This window comes from Furipterus horrens, unplaced genomic scaffold (genome assembly GCF_987537825.1).
Source record: "Furipterus horrens unplaced genomic scaffold, mFurHor1.1.pri manual_scaffold_10, whole genome shotgun sequence".
Taxonomy (NCBI): Eukaryota; Metazoa; Chordata; class Mammalia; order Chiroptera; family Furipteridae; genus Furipterus; species Furipterus horrens.
The window spans coordinates 47,043,575-47,066,850 of record NW_028327180.1 but is presented as its reverse complement, the minus strand read 5'-3'; the positions used below and the strand labels follow the sequence as shown (position 1 = coordinate 47,066,850).

The window sequence follows — 23,276 nt, the reverse complement described above, 5'->3', positions numbered from 1 at the left end:
CTGGGCAGCGAGCATCACACCCCGCAGCTGTGCCTGCACACAGGCATGCCCTGGTTCCTTCCTGGCCTTGGGGTCCCTGGACGGCCTGGGCTGGGTAGGGCAAATGCGAACTATGAGGGTTTTAGTAGAAGATCCTGCTTGGTGACCGTGTGGACTGTGCTGGTAGGCTGCTGCTACCCTTGCTGTCCCCTCATCCACTCTGGTTCCTGCACGTCCCCTTCCATCATCTGCTTGGCAGGTCTGGTCCTGTATGTCCTGAAGTCCCCACTATCTGCCCAGGGCTTGGTCCAAAGCCTATGGCGAAGGCTGGTGGCGGAGGCTGCCTGGAGAGCCCACCATGCCTGGCAGCAGAGAGGGTTCCAGAGAAGCTTCTGGAAGGAACAGGAGTTGGGAAGTCACAGCAGGGGGGCAGAGGGCAGAGTGTGAAAAAAAGCAGGTAAAGGGCGAAGCACAGGGTGCAGGAGGAAGCAGGGTGAGGCTGGGCCATCCTGAGGCTGCCCTGAGTTTGGACTTGGTCCCAATAAACACTAAAGAGGCCTCAGGTCAGAGTGTGTGTGTGTGTGTGTGTGTGTGTGTGTGTGTGTGTGTGTGTGTGTAGGGGGTCGTGATACTGGAGGGAGTGAAAGAGGACTTGAACATGACATTGAAAGGAGGTGCCGCCACCAGAGGGACCTATGACAAGGGAACCGTCTTTGAACTGGAGAGACTGGGAGGAGCATGAGGAGACACCCTGCCCTCAAGAGAGAAAGGGGTGCTGGCCCAGCCTTGCTGTTTGCCAGAGGGGAAAGGAGGCTCGGGAGGGAAAGGACCTGGCCCAGGGGATTTGCAGACCCTGGGGTGGGGAGAGGACAGAAGTGAGGACAAGCGCTCAGGGGCCCAGAGGCAGCTGTGGGTCTGGAAGGTTGGCACCCTGGCCACCCTTAGCTTCTCCAAAGGCTCCGCTCCTCATTCGTGTGTATTGCACAGGTCTCTAGGATGGGGGAGGAGTGGGCGGGGTTGTGGGGCACCGTTGGGCACAGCGGGACCTGGATGGTGGAGGGTGAAGACAGCACTGAGATGCAGCACCGCTGTGCAGGGCGGGACAGGTCCACGGAGGGGCCATGGGTGGTCGGCTGGGGAAGCAGGGTGGATGGGGGCACAGTCTAGGGAGGGGGCAGGTTGGGGTAGGATATTGGGCTAGGGTGGGGGTGCAGAGAGACAGGTTGGGTCGATGAGGGGAAGGAGATGGGCCGGGTGTGGGGTTGCATCCGAGCTGGTGGCGGGTCCCGGGAGGGAATCCGGGGAGTCGGTGGAGGGGATGAGTTCAGGGGCGGGGGCGGGGGCGGGCCCTGCGAGGCGGGTCCCGGGCCCAGGCGTGTCAGAGGAGGGGGCTGGTTGCCGCTGCCCCGGCCTGGCTGGGCGAGGAACGGGGCGCAGGGCGCGGGGGCTGTGAACAAAGGGCCCCCGACGGCCCAGCGTGGACAGAGGCTCGCGGACCTCGGCCCAACCTCAGCCCGGCCCTCTCCCTCGGTGCGGTGTCTCCGCAGAGCCGGAAAATGTGGGGCGCCTTGCTTGGGCCACTGCTTCGGCTTCTGCTGCTGTTGTCGCCGAGGCACTCCGTGCACGCAGCGCTGCCCCAGGCTCCGTGAGTAGCCCCAGGCGACAGAGGAAGCTAGCCATCTTCTCGGGGTGAGGGTCTCGGAGACTGACTCAGAGAGGTGCAGCGACCTGTCCAAGGCCACACAGCCTCTGCCCTGGGCGGGACCTAGATTCTTGTCTTCCAATACTTAACAGGTTGGACTGAGAAAGGGGGAGCTCTGAGGATTCAGAAATGTCTCCGTGAAGGTATAGGGACTCCCCAGAGCTCAAGCTGCATGGGAGCTCGCCCACCCGCGCCACCTCGCCTCCTTGGGTGACCCGGGCTGTCGTCTGGGGTGGCGATTTTAAGTAGTTTGAGGCATGAAGGTAAGAGGTGCGCATTTTGGCTGAGAAACGAGAGAGAATTCGTTTTCCTAGGCAGGGCGTGGTGGTGGTGGGGTGTTTGTTTAACTTCCACATTTTTCTTGAGGTTTGCTTGCAGAGCTTCTGGTGGGCTGACACAGTAGGGAGGTGAGTTAATTAGCTGTCGAGGAGAATTTCCCATGAGGCGGCTTCAGAGGGAGTTTTTCCAGATCTGCCAAGTTTGGGTGAGCCTTGCAAGGCTGTGGGTTCAGGGGGGCGGCCTCCAGCTGCCCAAGCTCAGCTGTTTGGTCCACCTCGGCCTTTATGAGGCTGTTTGCTCAAGCAGCCCTTGTTTAGGAGTTCCCAGAAAACAGGTCACGGGGGTGGGGGTGGGGGACTGGTGGGTGGTGTCGCCTCTAGCTGCACTGTTCCTTTGGGATGACAATTTGAAAAGGAAGAGAGCACACTGTGCTTCGAGCAATGGGATTTTCCGTCCCTGGGCCTTGTGAAGTTGGAACCCAATGAACTTTTGTCTGGATGGGACACCTTTTAGAATATGGGCTCTCAACCAGGGGGTGATTTTTGTCACCTTGAGGTCATTCAGCAATGTCCAGAGGCATTTTGGGACTGTCACATACAGGGGGAGGCAATGCTGCTGGAATCTACTGGGCAGGGGGCAGGGATGCTGCTAAACATTCTGTCTCATACAGATCAGCCCCCAACACACAGCATGACACAGCCCTAAATGAGGGACCCTGCCTTAAGGGGACCAAGTTCAGAGCCCCTTTGTTGAAGATCTTTAAGCAGAGTGTTCAACTAAATTAGCCCTGAGATCTAACTACAGCTGAGTGAAATGGAACCCCCATGCTGGGAGACATAATGACCAACTTCGGGTTCAACATTAGCTGGCCTGTGAGCCTTGGTCCACCAGCCTGAAGGATCTCATTTTAGGAAAAGCCCTGGATTGTGCCTTGTGTGGTTTTTTGGCATGAGAACACCCTGGCCCCAGAAAGCAGCATGGATTTGCACTGCTATAGGTCCAACCCTGTCTACACTTTACCAAACACCACCTTTTCCAGGGCCAAAGGATGAGGAGCCAGTGTCAGCTCCAATGCCAGGGTTGACAGTGATCGGCTGCTGAGCATATCCACCAGCTGCAGCTCCTGACCCACAGGTGCAGGTCCTCTGGGCCTTTGGGTGAAGATGCTACCTCAGATCTGGATAAGGGCTCTAAAGGTGACTGAGGAAGACAAACATGTGGATTGTGTATTCCCAAGATGCTTTTCTACACTTAGCACATGCTAGGTGGGAGGTCCCTGGGATCAGCTGGGAGCTGGATGGAAAGACTCCTTCCTAGATGAGACCACATTCCAGTTTGGCAGTGAGACAGGACACCTAGGAACTCAGGGTCACTGTACATCTGTGTCGGTGCTGGAGTTAGTAACAGCACGTCCCCAGGGGGACCATGTGCTGTGGGCAGTATAGCACTCAGGATCATCGCATGCTCTCTGCACTGCTGAGGTCACCTCTGCATAAGGGAGCTCAGGGTCTTTGCACCCTCTGGTTGGTGCTGGCGCCGGACACTACATATAACATATGAAGCAAGGGTCTTCCCATGCTCAGGATGGTGCATGCCTATTTCTAGCATCACCGCATACTCTGTTGGGTGCTGGAGTTGGACAGAGCACACATTCTGGTCAGTGCTGGATTGGGACATACATGAAACCCAGGGTCACTGTGTGCCCTAGAAGGTACAGTTACATACCCGGGATCAACACACACATTGTCCCAGGCTGGGGCCACACGCTGCATACAGGAGCCCAGTCTGCAGGTGCTTGTTGGTGCTGGAGTAGGACAGAACAGGGGACCCCGGGTTACTACTACTCATTCCAGTCATTGCTGGATCTGGCCAGTGCACCTTCAAAATTAGGGTCTTTGCACACTCTCATTAGTGCTAGAGTCATATAGTAGATGGGAAGTCCCCAAGATCCTTGCAGGCTCTGGTCAGTCCTGTGGTTGAAAAGTACACATAGGACCCCAGGGTGATGAATTCTGGTCATTGCTCGAGCTAGACAGAGAACAGTGGGCTCCCGAGGTCAGTGCTGCAGCCAGATATACTCAACGGGAAACCTGTCGTGTCTTTTGAGAGGCCAAACTTTTCATGAAGTTTTCGTAAGTCCAGTTTATCAGTGATTTTCACTGATGGATTGTGCTTTTAGTATCTTATTTATGAAATCTTTGCCTAACACAAGTTCACAAGGCCTCTCTCCTTTGTTTTCTTCTAGTGCTTTTATAGTTTTACAATTAGATCTCTGACCCACATTGAATTTATCTTAGTGTTCGATTTGTGGTGTCTAAATTTCTCTTTTTGTGTATGGACATTGGGCAGAGAGGATTTTGGGAAATGAAAATCTCTCCTAATCTCAATGGCTGGCCCAGAGGTTTCCCCTTTCGCCGGTTCCCTTCTGGTGCCTAAAGATCTGCACAGCTGGAATTGTGCTGCCTTTGCTGCTGGTGCTCTGGGCACTTATTTCATTGTGAGCAGGTCCCATGATAATGGATGAGCCTTTGCGATTTTCAGTGGAAAGCTGCAGAGTATGAGGAGGCAGGAACTCAGGTGGGGAGGCCTGGGCACCCGGGGCCCTGTCCTGCCCGGCTGCATGATCTGGTGCACATTCCTTCTCCTTCTGCAAGGGCAGCTCTCGGCCTTCACTGTGGTCCTCCTCTCCTACAGGGTCTATTTGATCACTGCGCCCTCTGTCTTCTGCTCGGGCGTGGAAGAAGTCATCAGCGTGACCATCTTCAACTCCCCAAGGGAAATCATGGTCCAGGCTCAGCTGATGGCCCAGGGCGAGGCAGCGGCATGGAGCCAGGGAGCCATCCTAGGTAGGTCCCTGGGGAGTCTGACGGGGAGCCACTCACTGTGATCAGGGCGAAGGCTTATGTAGATTTGCACAGAGCCCCACCAAATGAGGTGGCCTGGGAGCTGGGCAGGTGGTTCCCACAAGGAAATCAGGGTTTGGCTAACAAAGAATGGGGGAACTGATTCTGGGAGGCAGAAGCTGTAGATGTATAAATAAGGCCCTCAAGCCAGAAGCCCCAAGAGGTGTTGGAATAGCCAGTGACTCCATTTGGGTAGAAGAGAGAGGTGACGGGGGACCAGTCAGGTCCACCTGAGCAAGGTCCACTGGGGACCTCAGTCTCCTTTTCTTTCTCCTGTTCCTCTTCCCTGGAGTTTTCTCTTCGCCGCCCTCACAGCTTACCTTGGGCAGGGGCCAGGGGTGAAGTGAATCAAGGATGTAGGCTGGCCAACTTGCCCCTGAATAGCTTGGCTTTGTCCAGCCCCTCTGGCCTTCAGCTGTTGCCAGTTTGGAGGAAACCTCTCACTCCTGCCAATCTCAGCCCAGCCCAGGCCAGACCAGCAGGACCCAGGGTGTACATGTGTCCACAGAAAATCTCTCTGCATTGAGAAAGCCCCTTTTTGTAAGGCTGCAGCCTAAGGGGTCAGGAAAACACAGCTCCTGATTTAACCGTTTTTATTTTATTTTCATTCCTTAGATAAAGGGACAATCAAACCCAAGGTAAGCTTTGAATTTTTAAAATCATAAACCCTACCTTGGAAATAAAGAATTGAACTGAAATGGAATGAGACATGTTGCATAGATTTCGGGAAAAGTTATTAACAGTGAGGTAAAAAATGATGAGGAGGAAAAGATTTAGAAAAGGAGAGAAGTCACGCATAACCCCCTTCCCCATATTTTTCACTTTTTCATGTTTCCTGCAAATCCTAGTCCACATGAAGACATTTTCTTTCATAGTGGCAATTAAAGGGTATCCACCATGGTGTGTCTTGTTTTTTTTTTCTCTAAACACATTGTGTGAACATACTTGTATGTTTCCAAGTCTCTATAATTGTAGTTTGCATCCTGTTGTGAACAACATCCTATTGCACCACTTTTATATACCGTTGGTCCTTGAACAGCGAGGGGGTTACCAGTGCCGATCCTCCCATGCAGTCAAAAATATGCATATACTTTCTGACTCCCCCAAAAGTTAACTGTAGTCAGTGCTTGGTATTCAAAGAGAGTTAGTTCCAGGTCTCCCCACAGACACCAAAAACCTTGGATGCTCAATCCCTTATATAAAATGGCATAGAATTATGCATACAGCCGGCCTTCTGCATCCGTGGATTCCCAACTGTGGATCAACAATGCTGTTTTCAGCCCTGGCCATTGTGGTTCAGTTGGTTGGAGCCTTGTCCTGTACTTCAAAAGATGTGGGTTCGATCCCCAGTCAGGGTGCTTACGGGAGGCAACCAACTGATATTTCTCTCTCACATCGATATTTCTCTCTCCCTTCCTCTCTCTCTAAAATCAATAAACATATCCTTGGGTGAGGCGTAAAAAAAGAAAACACACACACACACACACACAAATCTGTTTTCACCCAGCGGTTGGTTGAATCCACAAATGCGAAACTCACGGATATGGAAGGCCAACAGTATCGAAAAAATCTGCACTTCAATCCTTGTGTTGTTCAAGGGATTGTTCAACCAATTTACTAAGCTCTCACCTTGTATGTGCTTAGATTTTTAAAAGTTGTTTTCAGGGTTTTGATCATGTAATCCAAAAGTAGTGAGCACCTTTGTGTGTACAGCCCTGCCAGCATCCCGGATGCTGCCTGGATGCTAAACCTGCCGAAAGAATCGCCAGGCGAGGACCGAGGCCCCTTGCTCTGTCCTGCTTTGTTTTAGGAGACATAGCAGCACCCGCACACGGCACTGCCTGCCACACGTGAGGGGCCAAATTCCCCGCAGCCTTGCTGGCACTGAATATTAGTCTTTTAAAATTATTTTATATACCAAACTACACTGTAGGTAATTCTCTGACATGGGTTTTTTAACCGGAGTCCTTGGATTTCTAGGGGTTTGTAAGCACTGAAATTGTAGGCATTTACTGACTTAGTTAGTCGTTAACTTTTACCGGATGCTCACAGGAGTTCCTGAATAAATGGGCTACACTGAGCATCATTCTTATTGCAATGCGCCCTCTCCCAGTGATCAGACCGCAGTCTGAGGTGGCTCCTCTTCCAGCGGTTGTGTCATTTAGTCCTGGGACATGGAGGTCGGTGACAGGACCCTTTTTCGAAGGCAGCATTTCCAACCAGGGAGGGCTGTTTACCCCTTGCCCTCTGTGACATTTGGGAGTCACAACGGTGGTGGTGGGGGGTTGCTACTGGCATCTAGTGGGTAGAGACCAGGGATGCTGCTCAACGCCCCACAGTGCCCAGGAGCGCCCCACCCCGGAGAACAAACCAGCCTCAATGGCAACCCACAATAAAGACCCTACAGTTGCCCTTGCTGGCTTCCTCTGAGCAGACCTGCTTTCTTGTGAATTGGAAAGAAGGGTTGCCCTGGGAGGGTTTAAGGTTTTGTGCTGTCCCCAGCCACCACACACCAGAAGGCTGTCTTCCCAGGACAGATGTTTCGGGTTTGTATAGGAGACTGATGAAGGTCTGAACACTCCTGGGGACAGGGCAGCAGATCTTAACTCACTGGATGCCCGTAGCACCCCCACTGCCAGTTATGACAAGCAGAAATGTTTCCAGGCACTACCAGTGTCCCCTAGGGGGTGGGGCAGAATCCTCCCACCATTATCCCAAGTTGAGAAATGCTCATCTAGAGCTCTTCTAAGAGCTAAGGATCCAAGACCCTTTTGTGGAGTCTCTAGTCTCTTGAGAAGCATCCCTGGCCTCCACCCATTAGATGCCCTCCCCCCAGCTGTAACACCCAGAAACGTCTCCAGAAACTGCCAACTGTCCCCTTGGGAGCACTGTCATCACAGGGGAGCGCCCCCACCCTAGAACTCCATCCTGCTTTCCCAACACTTAGGTCCCTTGCAAGGAGACACCCTGTTTCCAATGCTCCATGCTTTGCCTGCAGGTGCCCATGGGTCTCTGGGGCCAGGCCCTCCTGAAGGTGTGAGGCCGAAGCCAGCAGGCAGAGGAGGGTCCCCTCTTCCACAACCAGACCTCAGTGACCGTAGATGTCCGCAGAGCCTCTGTGTTCATCCAGACCGACAAGCCTGTGTACAGGCCCCAGCACCGAGGTGGGTGGCCTGTGCGGGCTGAGGGGAGGGCTGGCTGTGGCCTGGAGGTGCTACATGCCTCTCTCCTTTCTCCCAGTGCTCATAAGCATCTTCACTGTCACCCCAGACCTGAGGCCCATCAGTGAGAAGGTGAGATTTGGTTCTAAACTGTATGCCTGGAACACACACCCCTGAGACACCTTGGCCAGGGACATCATCAGCAACTGGCCTTTCTCACCTGTCCTCTTACAATTTCTACCTCCAGTTTTGGTTCCTTCCTGGGGCCCCAATTCTTCTGGGAGGCCCAGGGGCAGGTCTGTGTGACAGAAGGAGGCAAGAATGCTGGAGTGCGCTGTTCCTCTATGAGGGAGCACCTGGGATCCCAGAAGTGGCCAGTGCCCCTCCATGCAGGCTTAGGAAGGATTTAAGTAGCTATGGATTATCATTTGAAATCCTAGCAGCCCTGTATTTATTTAGCACTTATTAGAAAGAAAATATGACTACATTGAACCTATCATTTCTCCTTCAAAATAACCATATTCACAGAAAGAAGGCATTGATTTTTTTTTAACCTTTTATTTGGAAATAACTTCAAGCGTACAGAAAAGTTGGAAGACTAGCACAGAGAGGTCCCATACACCCTTAATTCAGCCCAGTGATTGGCAAACTTTCTTTAAAGGGCCAGGTAGTAAATATGTTTGGGTCTGTGGGTCAGAAGGATCCTGTCACAATTACTCAGACCTGCTGTTGTGGCACAAACTCAGCCACAGATGTATGTGAATGAATGGGTGTGGCTGGGTGCCAGTAAAACATTATTTACACAAACAGGCGGAGGGCTGGATTTGGCCTGAGGGCTGTAGTTGACCAAGTCCTGATCTGGAGCAGTGGTTTTCACATTTGAGTGTGCATTCTGGGGCCTGTTCAAACACATCTCTGAGCCTTCCTGAGTTACTGATTCAGCAGTCTCTAGCGAGGTGCCCGAGGATCTGCATTTCTTACAGGTTCCCAGTTGATGCTGCTACTGGTCTGGGGACCACACTTTGAGAACCACAGATCTAGATTCACCAATTACAAACATTTTGCTGCATTTATGTGCTTCCCCTCTCTCTTTCTCTGTGTGTATATATACATATATATATAAATATGCACTTATAAAGTCATTTCAGAAGAATTTGCAGTTATATCACCCCTGAACATTTCTTTATACAACCAAAGGACAATCATCACATTTGGAACTTTTGATGTCAATACAATAGTATTATCTAATATAAAATTGACATTATTCCTGTAATATTCTTTATAGCATGTTTCTTTGCTGGTCCAGCATTTAATCCTGCACTGCGTGCTATGCTGAATCATCATGTCTCTTGGCATTCTTTAACGTGAATCAGTTCCTCAGCCTTTCTGTCTTTCATGATGTTGACATTTGGAGGGGAGTCCCAGTGTTGTTTCTCAGACCCCACCCCACCCCACCACACACACACACACGCACACACACACACACTCAGCGGGCTGGCTTGGTTCTCTGTGACCAGGTTCAGGATGTGTGTCCTGGGGCAGGATCCCTGGGAGCTATGCTGGTCCTCCCTGGAGGCACCTGACATTGGTTTGTCTCGTTGCTGGTGATGTTAAGGGCAGCCAGTGATCCAGGTAGAGTCTGCTCTGTTGCTCCCACCAAAAGTCTGCATTTTTCCTTTGTAGTCAATAGGTAATCTGTGGGGGACATACACTGTTACCTATCAGATGCTCACCTGCTAGTTCTAACATCCACAGATAATTTCAAAATCACATGAAACAAGACTTACCATGATGATTGCAAAGTGGTGATTTTTTCCCAGCTCCATCCTTCCCTTTGCATCTCTTCGTTGGCATTTTGCTGCAAGAAGGAGCTTTCAGAAAAGCATTGATGGTGAAGAAGGAGATTTAAATACACTGCACATGTGCATAGCAAGGATTTGAGCGTGGTTTGTGGGCAACTTCAGTTTAGGGACCCCTCAGGGGATGTGTGTAAGGTGAGTACTGAATGCACGTCCTTCAGTACTGGGTGCTTGGGGCACATCACTGAGCAGAGCAGACACGGACGACCCCCCCCTGGGGCGCATATTCTGGAAAATAGTGCTGTGAAGTTCCTAGCGGGTGGTGGCCAGCCTAGAAGAGCAGTTCTGTGGGTACACACAGCTTTTTCTTAATTTCCATCACCCCAAGTTTCTGTGCTTTTTCATTGAGTATTTTAATGCACTTGCCCGTGTTTGAGAGGCAGCCGTATAAATTCACCTCAGTGCCTGAGTGTTGAGGGCCCGAATGTGTATGGTTTTTTGCTTTCTGAGTGGACACTGCTAAGTTCCTGCGCCTAGATGTCCAAGAGTCATGTGCCCACAGCTTTCCCTGAGGAGGGGCTGGGGCTCGGTCACTTGATATCAGCTCCTGTCCAATGTGCAGTTATTGCTGGTAAGGGCTTGACACACACTGTGGAAGGGAAGAGCCCTAGATGTGTGTGGCTGCAGGAAGCACAGCTGAGCAAGCTGTGACCTCCACCAGAGAGTTCTGCATCTCAATCAGAGTCAGTGTCAACTATTAAGTTTGACATTCATGGGTACTGGCTTGCTGCCAGGCTCCAGGCAGGTGCTTGGGGGTTCAGAAATGAAACCATGTGTTCTGGGTTTTCGAGGAAACTCGCAGAGGCTGCCTGAGAAAACACCTCAGTGGTAGTCTTGGAGGGCTGCCTGGAGGAGCCATCCCTGGTTGAGGGTGAAAGAAAGTCTGGAAAGGAGGGCAGGATCATGATGGGAAGCAGGGACTACAGAGGCCCTGAGACAGCGCTTGGCCACATCACCCTCATTGCTAATGGCAACTGTATGAATGAGTTTGCTAGGACTACTGTAACAAAGTGCTGTAAACTGGGTGGCTCCATCAGCAGAAGTTTATTCTCTCCCAGTTCTGGAAGTCCAAGATCAAGATGTCTGCAGGGTTGGTTCCTTCCGAGGGCCACAAGGAAAGGGTCTGTTCTAGGTCTCTCTCCTTGGCTTGTAGCTGGGTATCTTCTTCCTGTGTCTTCACATTGTTTTCCCTCTGTGCCAGCGATTTTTATCCTTTTTTATCTCATGACAACATAAACTAATTGCTAAAGTTCTCCGGCACACCAAATATATCTTTTTGCCACTCTGACAAAAAATAGGTATAATTTTGATTTATTCGCACCAGATGGCTATTGTGTTGGCTGTTGTCATTTTTAAATTTGACAGTCTAAGGGAAAGGAGGTCAGTGCCCCTGACTAAATAGTCAGGTATCTCATGTTTTAAAAATTCTTGCAGCTTATGGGTGGAAAATTGTTGCTCTATACATATCTGTATCCAAATCACTTCTCCTTATAAGGACGCCAGTCCTGTTTGATTAGGACCTGTTCTAATGACCTCATTTTAAGTTGATTATCTCTAGAAAGAACAGGCACATTCTGAAGTTCTAGGGGTTAGGATGTCAACACATGAATTTGGTGGGGTGGGAGGCACAATTCAACCCGCAACAGTGACTGTGCCTGTCCCAGGGGAACCAGGCTGTGCATGGACAAAGCCACAGCATGCATGGAGGGTTGGGGGTTTTGGAGGGCTTTGTTCTCTGCCTCTGTTTGTCTTTGTTGCAGCTGGAAGCCTGCATCCTGGTGAGTGGCCTGCCACCCTCAGCTTTGACTCTCAACCTGGTTAGAGCTGGTCTACCTTTGCCCACCGCCCACCCACTGCTCCTCACCTTCCCAGTGCCTCGCAAGGATGGGTTTTTGTCAATCCTGGCCCCTGGGTCCACTGTGGGACAAGCCAAGCATGTGTGTGTCTCTCTGTCTCTTTGTATACTGTACACAGATTCCTAAATGGTGGTTCCTAAATAGTGAGACAGACCCAGCCGGGCCTCTTTCACCCCCTTGTCCTCAGACAAGTCCCTTCTATATCCTGAGCACTTGTTGGCTCCCATGTAAATGGCTAGTGTGGGGCCTGCCCTCCATGCTTGTTCTGCTCTAGAGAGAGGGCTCAGTAGGTTCATACACACACCTGGACACATGCTGGCTGCCCTGGGGTCACGGGTGTTCTCCCGCAGGACCCCCGGGGCTCAAGGATGATGGAGTGGAGACACTTGTAGCCGGTCTGCTGTGGTAATCTCTTCCCATCCTCTCCCCTTCTTCCTTCTATGGTTTGGGGGCTACACCTTGTGGTGGCAGATGCCATAAAACTTCAGGAAAACAGAATGAGCTCTGTCTGCCTATGCTTCTCTGTGCCCAGGGTCCAGCTGGGGCACTGCCTGCAACTGGGGGCTTTTCTGGATTATTGGACCTCACTTGTCAGCACCCCTAATCTTCCTCCCACTGAAGGTCTTCCACCTCATCGTCCCCCACCCAGCATGAGATGTCTTTTTCCCAGGTCTGAGTCAGAGACTTGGCTTTGGCTGAGAAGCTGGCATTTTTTCTTTCTCTATGACTGTAAGGGCTGTGTAACTTATAGCTCCCTTTTAGCTTTGACCCTGAGGGAAGTGGATCCCTGAGAGTGGGTAGGGGAAAGGTGGCATTTGGGGAGACCGAGGAAAGCTATGCAACCTTTGCCTGGAAAATGTGCACATGTGACAGACCCAGGGGGTCCTGGACTCCACGGGGCTCTGTGAGCCAGACGTGGAGTGCGGGGTGTCTAGCGGGCACAAGGGCCAGGGTAGAGTGTGCTGTGTCATGCCTTGGAGTCCCCTGGGCCGGCCTTGACCCCTCCCCAGGCCCACCCTTCTCTTCCTGATTCCGAGGGCTGCCCAGTAGGAGAAGAGTGTGTGCAATCTCCATAACCGAGTGGATGAGCTGGGTGGCTGGACCCCTGGCTTACCCAGCTCATGACCTGCACCTCACCTTGGTGGCAGAGTTCTCCCAGGAGCCCAAGATCACTCTCTCACTGCTCCCCGCAGCTTCAGTGTGATCTCTGGCTTCCCTGAGGGACAGCACGCCATAAAGGGAGGCACAGGGTCCCAGAGTGCCTCTACCTTGGCCTCCCCGCTGCCGGACGCAGAGCCCAGCCAGCTCTCTGCACGCACACTTGCCCTGGGGTGAGGGGGTGTCTCTCTTCACACAGGCGCCACCAACATGACCTTCCCACTGTCTGACCAGCCAGTGCTGGGAGAATGGCTCATTTTTGTCGAAGTGCAACGCCATGTGTACAACAAGTCCTTTTAAGTTCAGAAGTATGGTAAGCTAGAAAATCTAGAATCGTAGGATTTAAGATCTGGGAGAAACCATTGATCCAGGAATGACACAGGTGATGAGAGGGAGGGTGGCCAGAGCCCCGCACACTGAGGGCTCCCTAAGGCAAGGCACGGGGTGGGGGTGGGGGGAGGGTTGGCCTTTGTCACATCTTTCCTAAAGAAACAGTGGTAAAATATAAGTAACATAAAATTACCACCTTAACCATTTCTAAGGGGACAGTTCAGTGGCAGTTCCTCACCTTCTGTGCTAAAGTCTCCCTTACGTGGTCAAGGGCTTCCTTTTTAAAGAGGAAGATCCTGGAAGGGAAAGCCATAGAGGTCAGGGCTGTGAGTTGCAAGCTGCAGAAGCCTAGAGAAAATTCAGTAAGCTAAAGGAAGGGCATTTATCAGCTTATGTAACGAGCTCTCAGGACCAGGTTTCCTCTGGGCTGCTCCCGGGTATTGATAACCCCTCCCCACGTTGTGAGCCGCACAGGGAGACCAGGTGGCTGGATGCTTCCAGAGCTGAGTCCCGCAGCAAAGAGAGGCCTTTTCAGTTGCAGGCACCCTCAGGACGCCCCTCGTTGGTCAAGGAGACACTGGTGCACCCCTGGGATGGGCTGGAATTCTCTGCACTCAAAGCACATGGACCCCTGAGAGAAATGGGGTGCTGTTCCCCCAAAGATAGGAAATAGATGTGGCTGGCAAATCCCCAGGTTGCTGCCAATGCTCAACAAAGACTGGCCTGGATCCTTGTAGTTGAGCGTGCAGCGGCTGGCAGCCATTGTTGACGCCTCCAGCGCTCCTCAGAGGCCAGCTGGTGGAGGAAGCCACCTGCCTCCCTCTCTGCTTTCTCCCTTCAGTGCTGCCCAAGTTTGAGCTCCTCATTGACCCACCCCCCTACATCCAGGACGTGGATGCCTGGGAGACTGGCACCATGCATGCCAGGTGAGAAGGGGGTCCCCCCGACCCCCACAGGCATGCCCCTCCTTCCACGAGCATGCTTCTCCCCTGCTGCTGTTGCCTCCCCCACAGGCATGTTCCTATTCTCTAGGACATGCCCCTCCCCTGAGGGGGCACCCTTCCCCAAAATGGACCCCTCCTCCGGGTATTGCCCTCCCCCAGGCATGTCCTGTCCCCGAAGGCTTCTTCTCCCTGTTTCCCCACAGGCAGCACCCACAGCTATGGGCTGACCCAAGAGGGATTTCTAGAAGGGGTTGACCCCTTAATGACCAGGCCTTTGACCAAGGCCGAAGTGTGGGGTTGACTAGAGGTCAGCAAGAGACACTGTCCTTTTCTGGGGCTCCAAAAATAGTCCTTCGGGGCCCCTGTTCCCACCCCAGCTTGGCAGCCAGCTAGAGGTTGTGGCCTAGCTGTGGCTGCTTTCTGGACTGTGTCTCTCCAGCTGCATGTGTGTTAAAATATAAGGATGTGCTGGATACGCACATGCTTTCTAGTCTGGAAAATATGGTTGAAGTGCCAGGCATGAATTTTTTATTCACTACAATCTCCCATTTTGCTCTGTGCCCAGTAAGCAGGTGTCCCCTCTGCATCAGGCCTGATATACGTAAATTTAAACTTCACCAACATCCCTGAGGTGATAGTTTTATTTCCGTTCTCTGGGTGGGGAAACGGAAGCTCAGAGAAGTCAAGTCCCTAGTTCAGAGCTGAACTCGGCATGAGGACCAGGCCTCCCTCATGCCCCGGTGGTTGTCTCAGACATCCTGGTCCAGAGGTCCTCTCTGACTCTTGGTCTCTTTTTATGCCAAACATGAGGCTTGGTACAGAGGACTGCAAGGCACTGACGTTACCTGTCCTGACTCAGGGCTGCTACCTGTCCTGACTCTGGGCTGCAGGAAGGGCTGTAAGATTGGAGCGAAAAGGAAGCATCCCGGTGTGAAGGATGCGACCCTGGCAGCTGTCCCTGAGTACTTCCCAGTAACAGTCACTAGGTGGCGTTGGAAGACTTCACCCTCGTCCAGCTGCTGTACCAGCGACCACACTTCTACTTGTGAAATTAACTACCCTTGTCCTTTTGTTCCAGGTATACCTTTGGGAAACCTGTCTCTGGAACCTTAATGATCAACATGACTGTGAATGGCGTGGAATACTACAGCCAGGAGGTGCGACGCCCTGTCCTCAGAGCCATGAAGGTGAGGAGCAGAAACCTCATGCTGTTCATGCAGTGGGTCCCTTCCCTGTGGGATATTGTATGTAAAGTCTTTTTTTTTTTAAATTGTTTTATTGAGCCCTGGCTGGTGTGGCTCAGTGGATTGAGTGCTGACCTGAGAACCAAAGGTTCGCTGATTCCATTCCCAGTCAGGGCACATGCCTGGGTTTTGAGCTATGTCCCCAGTTGGGGGCCTCCCATCCCTTCTCTCTAAAAATAAAAATAAAATCTTAAAAAAAAAAAGTTGTATTGAGATATGATTCACATACCACACAATTCAAACACCCATACAGAGTGCACCATTCAGTGGTTTTAGTATAGTCATGAAGCTGTGCACTCAGTACCGCTGTCTAGTTTTAGCATCGTCCCACATCCCTCCTAAATGCTCGTGCCCTTTTGCAGTTAATCCCTGTTTCCATCTCCTGGCCTTGGCAACCGCTAGTCCACTTTCTGTGTCTACAGATTTGCTTGGTTTGGGCATTTTATATAAACGGGATTATAGACTATAGGCCCTGGCTGCTGTGGCTCAGTGGCTTGAGCGCCGGCCTGCGAACCAAGTGTTGCAGGTTCGATTCCCAGTCAGGGCACATGACTAGGTTGCACGCCAGGTCCCCAGTTGGGGGCGTGTGAGAGGCAACCGCACATTGATGTTTCTCTCCCTCTCTTTCTCCTTTTCCCTCTCTCTAAAAACAGATAAATAAAATAAAATGATAAAAGTAACAAAATAAAAATAAAGTAACCTTGTTAAAATCTTAAAAAAAAAAAAAAAGATGCGTGGTATGGTGTGCGGAGAGGGTCTGTAAAAACTGAGCAGAAGGCCCTGGCTGGGTGGCTCAGCTGGCTGCAGCATCGTTCTGTGCACCAGAAGGTTTCGTGTTGGGTTCCAGTCAGGGCACGTACCCAGGTTGTGGGTTCTATCTGGGGTCGGGGTGAGAGTGAGAGGCAATCGATGGATATTTCTTTCACATCGATGTTTCTCTCTTTCTCGCTCTCCCTTCCTCTGACTCTAAAATCAATAAACACATATTCTCAGGTGAGGATTTAAAAAATTTATTTTTAATTGAGCAGAAGGTTGGGAGAGTTCCCATGTACCCCCGCCCCTGCACCCAATTTCCGCAATTAGTAGCACCTTGCATTAGTATGGCACGTCTGTTACACGGAGGAGCCAGTATTGATGCATTATCATTAACCAACGTCCACCGTGTACGTTAGGGTTCCCTTCGTGTTGCACATTCTCTGGGTTTGGACAAATGTATGATGGCAAACATCCACCCTTACAGTATCACACAGAATGGTCTCACTGTCCTAGAAATCTTTTGTACTCCACCTATTCATCACTCCTTCCCGATACCCCTGACGACCGCTGACCTTTTTGCCATCTTTATACTTCTGCCTTTTCCAGAATGTTGTGTAGTCAGAATTGTACAGTATGTAGCCTTTTCAGTTCGGCTTTTTTCACATAGCAATTTGCATCAAAGTTTCCTCTACGCCTTTTAAAAAATTTATTTTTATTTCCTTCATGCTTTTTAATGACTCGAAAGCTCCTTTCATTTTAATGGTGACTAATACTCCATTGTGTGGCATGGATGAACAGTGGTTTGTTTAGTCTCTCCCCTGTCACATGACATATAGCTGTATATTTTATAAAGGACTCCGTTGACACCTTTAACTAGAGCACTGAGGGCTGAGCGGGCTGCCCTGAGTTGGGGCAGGCTCACCAGCATTGCTCCTAATGCAAATCGTGAGCCGTGGGCTCCCAGACCCTACCATCCCCATGCAGCTCAGAGGAGTCTCGGTGCTGTGTCTGTCTCGCAGGGCTGGTGCCCTCTGTAGGGGTTATGAGAATCAGAAACTCAGACAAGAGCCTGGCTGACCACACTCTTCTTGTCATAATGCTGCTCAACTGATGGGGCGGTGAGGGGACACTGGCATTGGCTGCCTTCCCATGGGGGCAGGAAGGAGCCCTGTGTCCCCAGCTGCCAGTCCCCCTGCCCCCTAGGTGAGGACTTGGCTAAGTCACTCACACTTTCCTCTTGGAGGGACGTCTCCATCTTACCTGAGTCGGGTCAGCAGGCTCCAGCTCCCCTGCTCCCCTAGACTGTCATCAAGGGGTCCTGGGTGCAACCTCATGGCATTGAGGCAAGAGTGGCTGGGCTCGGTCGAGTCCAGGCTCTGGGTCTGGGCCCTTTCCCTTCCTCTGCAGTGAGTCACATGCAGGGAGGAGCTGCTCTGTATGTGGGGTGTCACCTCGATCTTTTGGGGCACTGCAGGGTTAGTGCAAGAGAAAAGGAGAAAGTTTTTGCTCTTTCCTTCTTTCTATCCAACATCTCAGACAGAAAGGGACTTTTATTTGTGTGCCCTTTTTATAAGGGGGAATATTTACAAATTTAAAGAAAAAAATTTTTTAAGTATAATAAACAACCATATGCCTTTCACCTTGATTTATGAATTAACGTTTTGCTTCTATCCATCCATCCATGCACACACCCACCCACTTATTCATCTGCCCTCCACCCACCCATCCGCTCATCCATCTATTTCTCTATACTTTTTTTTTGACTGCAGCATTTGAAAGTAAGCTGCACATATCATGCTGCTCCACTCTTAAATATTTGAGCATAATATATCCTAAAAGTAGGACATTCTTCAACATGACCTCAAGGCTATTGTCACATCTAAGAAAATCAATTAACTCAATCATATTGTTTAAATCATAGGCAATATTCAGATTTTCAAAGGTGTTCTCATGATGTAACATGTCTGGTGTGTGTTCACAATTGTGTGCACATGTGTGTGAGTACATGTGCATGCATTTGTGTATGCATTTTATTCAGGATCGGTTTACATGTTGTGTTTGTAGTTTCTCTTGACCTGGAACAGCCCCTGCTCTTTTATCAGTGTGACTTTTGGGAAGAATACAGGCCTATGGTTCCTTTATATCAGCGGTTCTCAACCTTCCTAATGCCGCGACCCTTTAATACAGTTCCTCATGTTGCGGTGACCCCCAACCATAGAATTATTTTTGTTGCTACTTCATAACTGTAATTTTGCTACTGTTATGAATTGTAATATAAATATCTGATATGCAGGATGTATTTTCATTGTTACAAATTGAACATAATTAAAGCATAGTGATTAATCACAAAAACAATATGTAATTATATATGTGTTTTCCAATGGTCTTAGGTGACCCCTGTGAAAGGGTTGTTCAACCGACAAAGGGGTCGCGACCCACAGGTTGAGAACTGCTGCTTTATATCCTTTATCTAGATTCCTAGTGCTTTTAATTTTTCAAATGCTGCTTGCCTTTTCATCATGGAATTGTGAGAGTCTTTATATATTCTAGACACTGGACCCTTATCAAATATATGATTTGCAAACATTTTCTTTCCTTTTCACTTTCCTTGTAATATCCTTTGATGCAACAAAAGTGTCTAATTTCAGTGAATTCCAATTTATCTTATTTTTTATTTCTTTTGTTGCTTGTGCTTTGGTGCCACATCTAAATCCAAGGGCATGAAGATTTACTCTTGTTTTCTTCTAGGAGTTTTATTGTTTTAGCTCTTACAGTTAAGTTTTGAACTGTTTCCAGTTAATTTTTGTATTTGGGGTGAGGTAGGGTCTCACTTCAGTCTTGCACCATCTGTTGAAGAGACTGTCTGTCTTTTTCCTTTGAATGGTCTTGGCACCTTCATTGAAAATCACTAAGCCACAGACATGGGGGTTTCTTTCTGCACTCTTGGCTCTATCCCGTTTATCTATATATCTATCCTTATGCCATTACCACACTGTCTTGATTACTGCAGCTCTGTAGTAAGTTTTGAAATCAGCAAGTGTGTATCTTCCAGCTTTATTCTTTCACAAGATTGTTTTGGTTATCCTGGGTGCTTTCCACTTGCATTTGCATTTTAAGATCAGCCTTTCCATTTTGGCAAAAAAAAGTCATTGGCATTTTGACAACCTTCTGCCTAAGGTTTACGTCTTACAAAACCATGGTACATTTCTCAAACTAAAAATAAGTAATAAAATCTTTAGATAAAAATTGGGAAAGAGGCAAGGTCCAGGAAAGTCCTGAATGAGAGCTTCCAGTTAGTTGTTCTTCTACAGAGTCATGGACTGTGTTGCTTTCCTAGCAATGACATGTGACAGCAAGCAGGCTGTACTGAGAACCGGGACACTCATCTGAGCCTCAGGGTTCAGTTTTTTACTGGGGGTCAGTTACCTAGACAGAGCTGACCACTGCATGGCTGACCTCCGTCCCCACCCTTCCAGAGGTCAAACTCATAGAGCATAGCCCAAGGCCCCTACCATAAACCATATTGTCACTATCTGGTGTGGCCCAAGACTGTAGGTAAACAAAGACCGTAGGCAGGACATTTCCATGGTTTAGAGATCACCTACTAGGAGCTGGGGGCAAAGGCCAGACCTCTCTTGGGGCTAAGTTTAATTCTTTACTACACAGAGCCTCATTGAGAGCTTCCATTATCATATTTCATGTGCACTAAAGCCCCGTTTACACAGCAGCAGCTGAGGCTGCCAAGGGGACAGGGCCACAGCTAGGGTGGGACACCAGGTGACCTGCCCTGAGGCCAGCACTCTTCCTTTACCTTCTCAGCCTTCCTGTGGCCCCAGAGTGGCCGTCTTGCTGGGTGGGCTGTGGCATTGGTGCCAGGTTGTGGGTGCCAGGCAAGGCCTGCCATGTTATATGTTTCCTGCAGGTTGGGAAAGATGCCCATTTTTTCATGAAGTCCACGTGTCCCTGCGATTTCACCCTGAACTACGAGGTGGCTGCACGGGGCAACATCGTGCTCTCAGGCCAACAACCTGCCCACGTCACCCAGCAGAGAAGCAGGCGGGCAGCCCTGGAGAAACCGATTCGCCTGACACACCTTTCTGAGCCAGGTGAGCCAGGCTGCAGGCTGGAGCTCCTATTCTTCCTGCTGAACCATTGAGACTGGGACAGGAGCCCCAGAAAGGAGGGGTGAGCCAGACACAGCTGAGAGTGAAGCCTGCCTCAGAGCGGAAGGCACACGTCCTTGGTGAGGTGGCGCTGGGGCCAGGATGGCAGGAGTGACCAGCTGCTCAAGACGGACAGTCCTCTCAAGGCCGTCCTCCCTGTGTATCTGCAGGGGACAAGGGCAGGCCACCAGTAAGCTGGGCCCCTGCACTGGCCCACACCCGGCTATGTTGCCTTCTGCCAGCCCCATCTGCCTTTGTCCAGGTTGTTCCCCCGCCTAGGAGTCCGTCCTTTCCCTCTCTTGAGTGCATGTTCTTCTCATGAGATCTGCCTCTGTCCCAGGGTCCTCCCCAACCCCCTCTTTTCCACAGCCCTTCTGTCTAAAGCACGATCTACAACGTGAGGACTATGGACCCTTGGGGGCAGATCATCCTCTGCGGTGGGATGTCCTGTGCACTGCAGGATGTGGAGACACATCCCTGGTCTCCACCCACCAGATGCCAGTGACAACTCATCCACACACAGTGTGACAACCTAAAAATCTCTGGACATCACCAGTGTCCCTACGGGGAAAACTCGCCCTGTGTGAGAATCCCTGAGATAGATATAGATGGATAGATTTATAGAGAGATAGATGATGGATGGGTGGATGGAAGGACAGACATATGGCTGTGGGCATGGAAGGAAGGTAGAGGGGGTGGAAGGATGTTTGGATGGATGGATCGATGGTTGAACAGATGGCCAGGCAAACAGATCAACTGACTCATGGATAGATAGTTTCGTAGATACATAGATTCATAGATAGACAGACAGATTGATTTGTGGTTTGGTAGATAGAAAGATAGAACGATAGAGGGATAGATAGATAGATAGATAGATAGATAGATAGATAGATAGATAAGTAGACTGACTCAAGGGTAGATGGACACATGAATTCATAGATAGACAGACAGGAAGACAGGATCTCTCATGCTGTCACTTTCTCACTCTTGGCCCTATTGGTGTTTAGTGCTGGATCGTTCTCTACCCTGTGCACAGCAGGGAGATGATCAGCATCCCAGCCCCCACCTACTAGATGCCAATAGCTTACTGTGACAACCACAAATGTCCCTGATGTTGCCGAATGTCCCCTGGGGGGCAGCATCGCCCTGGGCAAGAACCTCTGGCCGGAATGGGGCTTTGGGCACGTTTGCCTCCCTGCCCCGAGCTTCCCTTCCCTTCTGGGTGAAATGACAGGGTTGTGTGTGGCCCAGGAGTGCTGGCCCTGTGCACTGGTGGTCCCACTGGGTTCTCCCACCATCCCATCTTTGACTTTTCTTAGAGGCCCCTCCAGCCCCAGCAGCCAAGCTCAGTGTGTGCATGGCCTCTCTCCAACTGCCGGTGACCTCCGGCATGGCCCCCCTCAGCTGCCTGCTGGTTTTCTATATCAGGGAGAATGGAGAAGGGGTTGCTGACAGCCTCCAGTTCACTGTGGAGACCTTTTTTGAAAACCAGGTAGGACATTGGGATCCCAACCAGGAGATAGAGGGGAGACAAGCAATCGCTGTCCAGGGCTGGGAGCCACGGGGTGTCAATGCCGGGGTGGGCTGTGCACAGCTGCCACATTGTGGTGTCACAAGCAGGACTTGTAAGGGCTTCCCTTCCTTCAGGAATAATTAGAACATAAGTTGCACTTAGCTGGAGCTTCTCCAAAAATCACCTAGATAGGGACTACATTGATCACACACAGGGAAAAGCAATCAGCTATTCTGTCCTCACTGGGCTGCAACCTAAGGGACAGTGCTTATGCCTCCAGCAGCAGGCTCAGCCCTGCACCCTTTGAAACTGGCTGCAACATGCCTTTGGCCAGCGTGTCCCCCCACCTCCATCCCTGCACAGAGTGTCCCAGTTGCACCAGCCTAGTTCCTGTCACTCTACCTCCCACTCCTGTCCTCACCTGGGTGGCAAGGTCAGAGTGCTGGCTGAGCTGGTGAAGACGGACTCTCCTGAGCAAGTGGAGAAAGGGGTGTGGTTTGGGAGGGTTTGGCCCACCTCCTGATTTCTCTGCTGTGCTTGGGTCCAGGTGTCGCTGGCTTATTCAGTGAGGGAGACCAAGCCGGGGGGAGCTTGTTGACCTGCGGGTCAGGGCTGCCAGGGACAGCTGTGTGTGTGTTGCCGTGGTTGATAAGAGCGTCTACCTGCTGAGGTCTGGCTTTCGGCTGTCTCCTGCCCAGGTGAGTGGGGCCCTTGGGCACCAGGTTCTCTTGCTTTTCAACAAGCGAAGAGCCGGGTGGGAATCCAGATACTCTCTCTCCACTGGGTTCCTTTCTCCAAGAACCCACTCTTTGTCGCTGCTTTAGTGCCATTGAAAGATCTTGGAGTCAAATTCAAAAGACCTTTGCCATGTGACTTTGTCTAGGTCCCACCTCTCTGGCGCTAAGCTGTCCATCTTTAAAGTGGGCTAAGGTTACTGCTAACCTAAAAATAAAAGGCCTTTCAAAGTGAGAGGCAACATGCATTTATTCAAGATCAATAAGAGGAGCAATTTGGGGTGCATTGATTAGGTAGAATCCAAACAGTGTCTGATTAGGAGACGAAGGCGGGGGGTGTTTATGAGTCAGCGAAGGGAACAGTGGCATCAACAGCAGGAAGGTGTTTCTGTTGGTGCAGGTGACGTACCACAGCGGTGCTGGTTCTAAACAGTTTAAAACCGTTTTCAGTCTAGTAGTCGCCAGTCTGGTAGTCATATCATAATATCTGCTTTCCTGGCATCTTTGCAAACATTTCTTTAGGGCACAATGTTGCTTTAGGCCCAGCCCAAAGGGTTTTTTGCCTGGTTTTAATATTCCAAATGCCGGAGGTATAAGATGTGCAGGGCAGCTCCTCTGGGATGGCAGCTCTGGGTCATTTTATTTTTTTCTTTTAATTATATTTTATTGATTATACCATTATAGTTGTCCCAATT

At 50.5% G+C, this 23,276-nt stretch overlaps 1 protein-coding gene across 1 annotated transcript in view; it reads left to right on the top strand.

The window, feature by feature from the left end:
• Positions 1-1,415: 1,415 nt before the first annotated feature.
• Positions 1,416-23,276, top strand: part of CPAMD8 (C3 and PZP like alpha-2-macroglobulin domain containing 8) — a 62,828-nt gene continuing 40,967 nt past the window's right edge. Inside the window, 14 exon segments of the mRNA XM_090290207.1 lie at positions 1,416-1,624; positions 4,655-4,806; positions 5,479-5,501; positions 7,862-8,027; positions 8,104-8,156; positions 11,644-11,661; positions 12,090-12,144; positions 13,097-13,210; positions 14,069-14,153; positions 15,250-15,415; positions 20,094-20,277; positions 21,654-21,826; positions 22,395-22,430; positions 22,432-22,545. Of these exon segments, the coding sequence (XP_090146333.1) occupies positions 1,536-1,624; positions 4,655-4,806; positions 5,479-5,501; positions 7,862-8,027; positions 8,104-8,156; positions 11,644-11,661; positions 12,090-12,144; positions 13,097-13,210; positions 14,069-14,153; positions 15,250-15,415; positions 20,094-20,277; positions 21,654-21,826; positions 22,395-22,430; positions 22,432-22,545 (1,428 nt within the window). The 5' untranslated portion in view covers positions 1,416-1,535.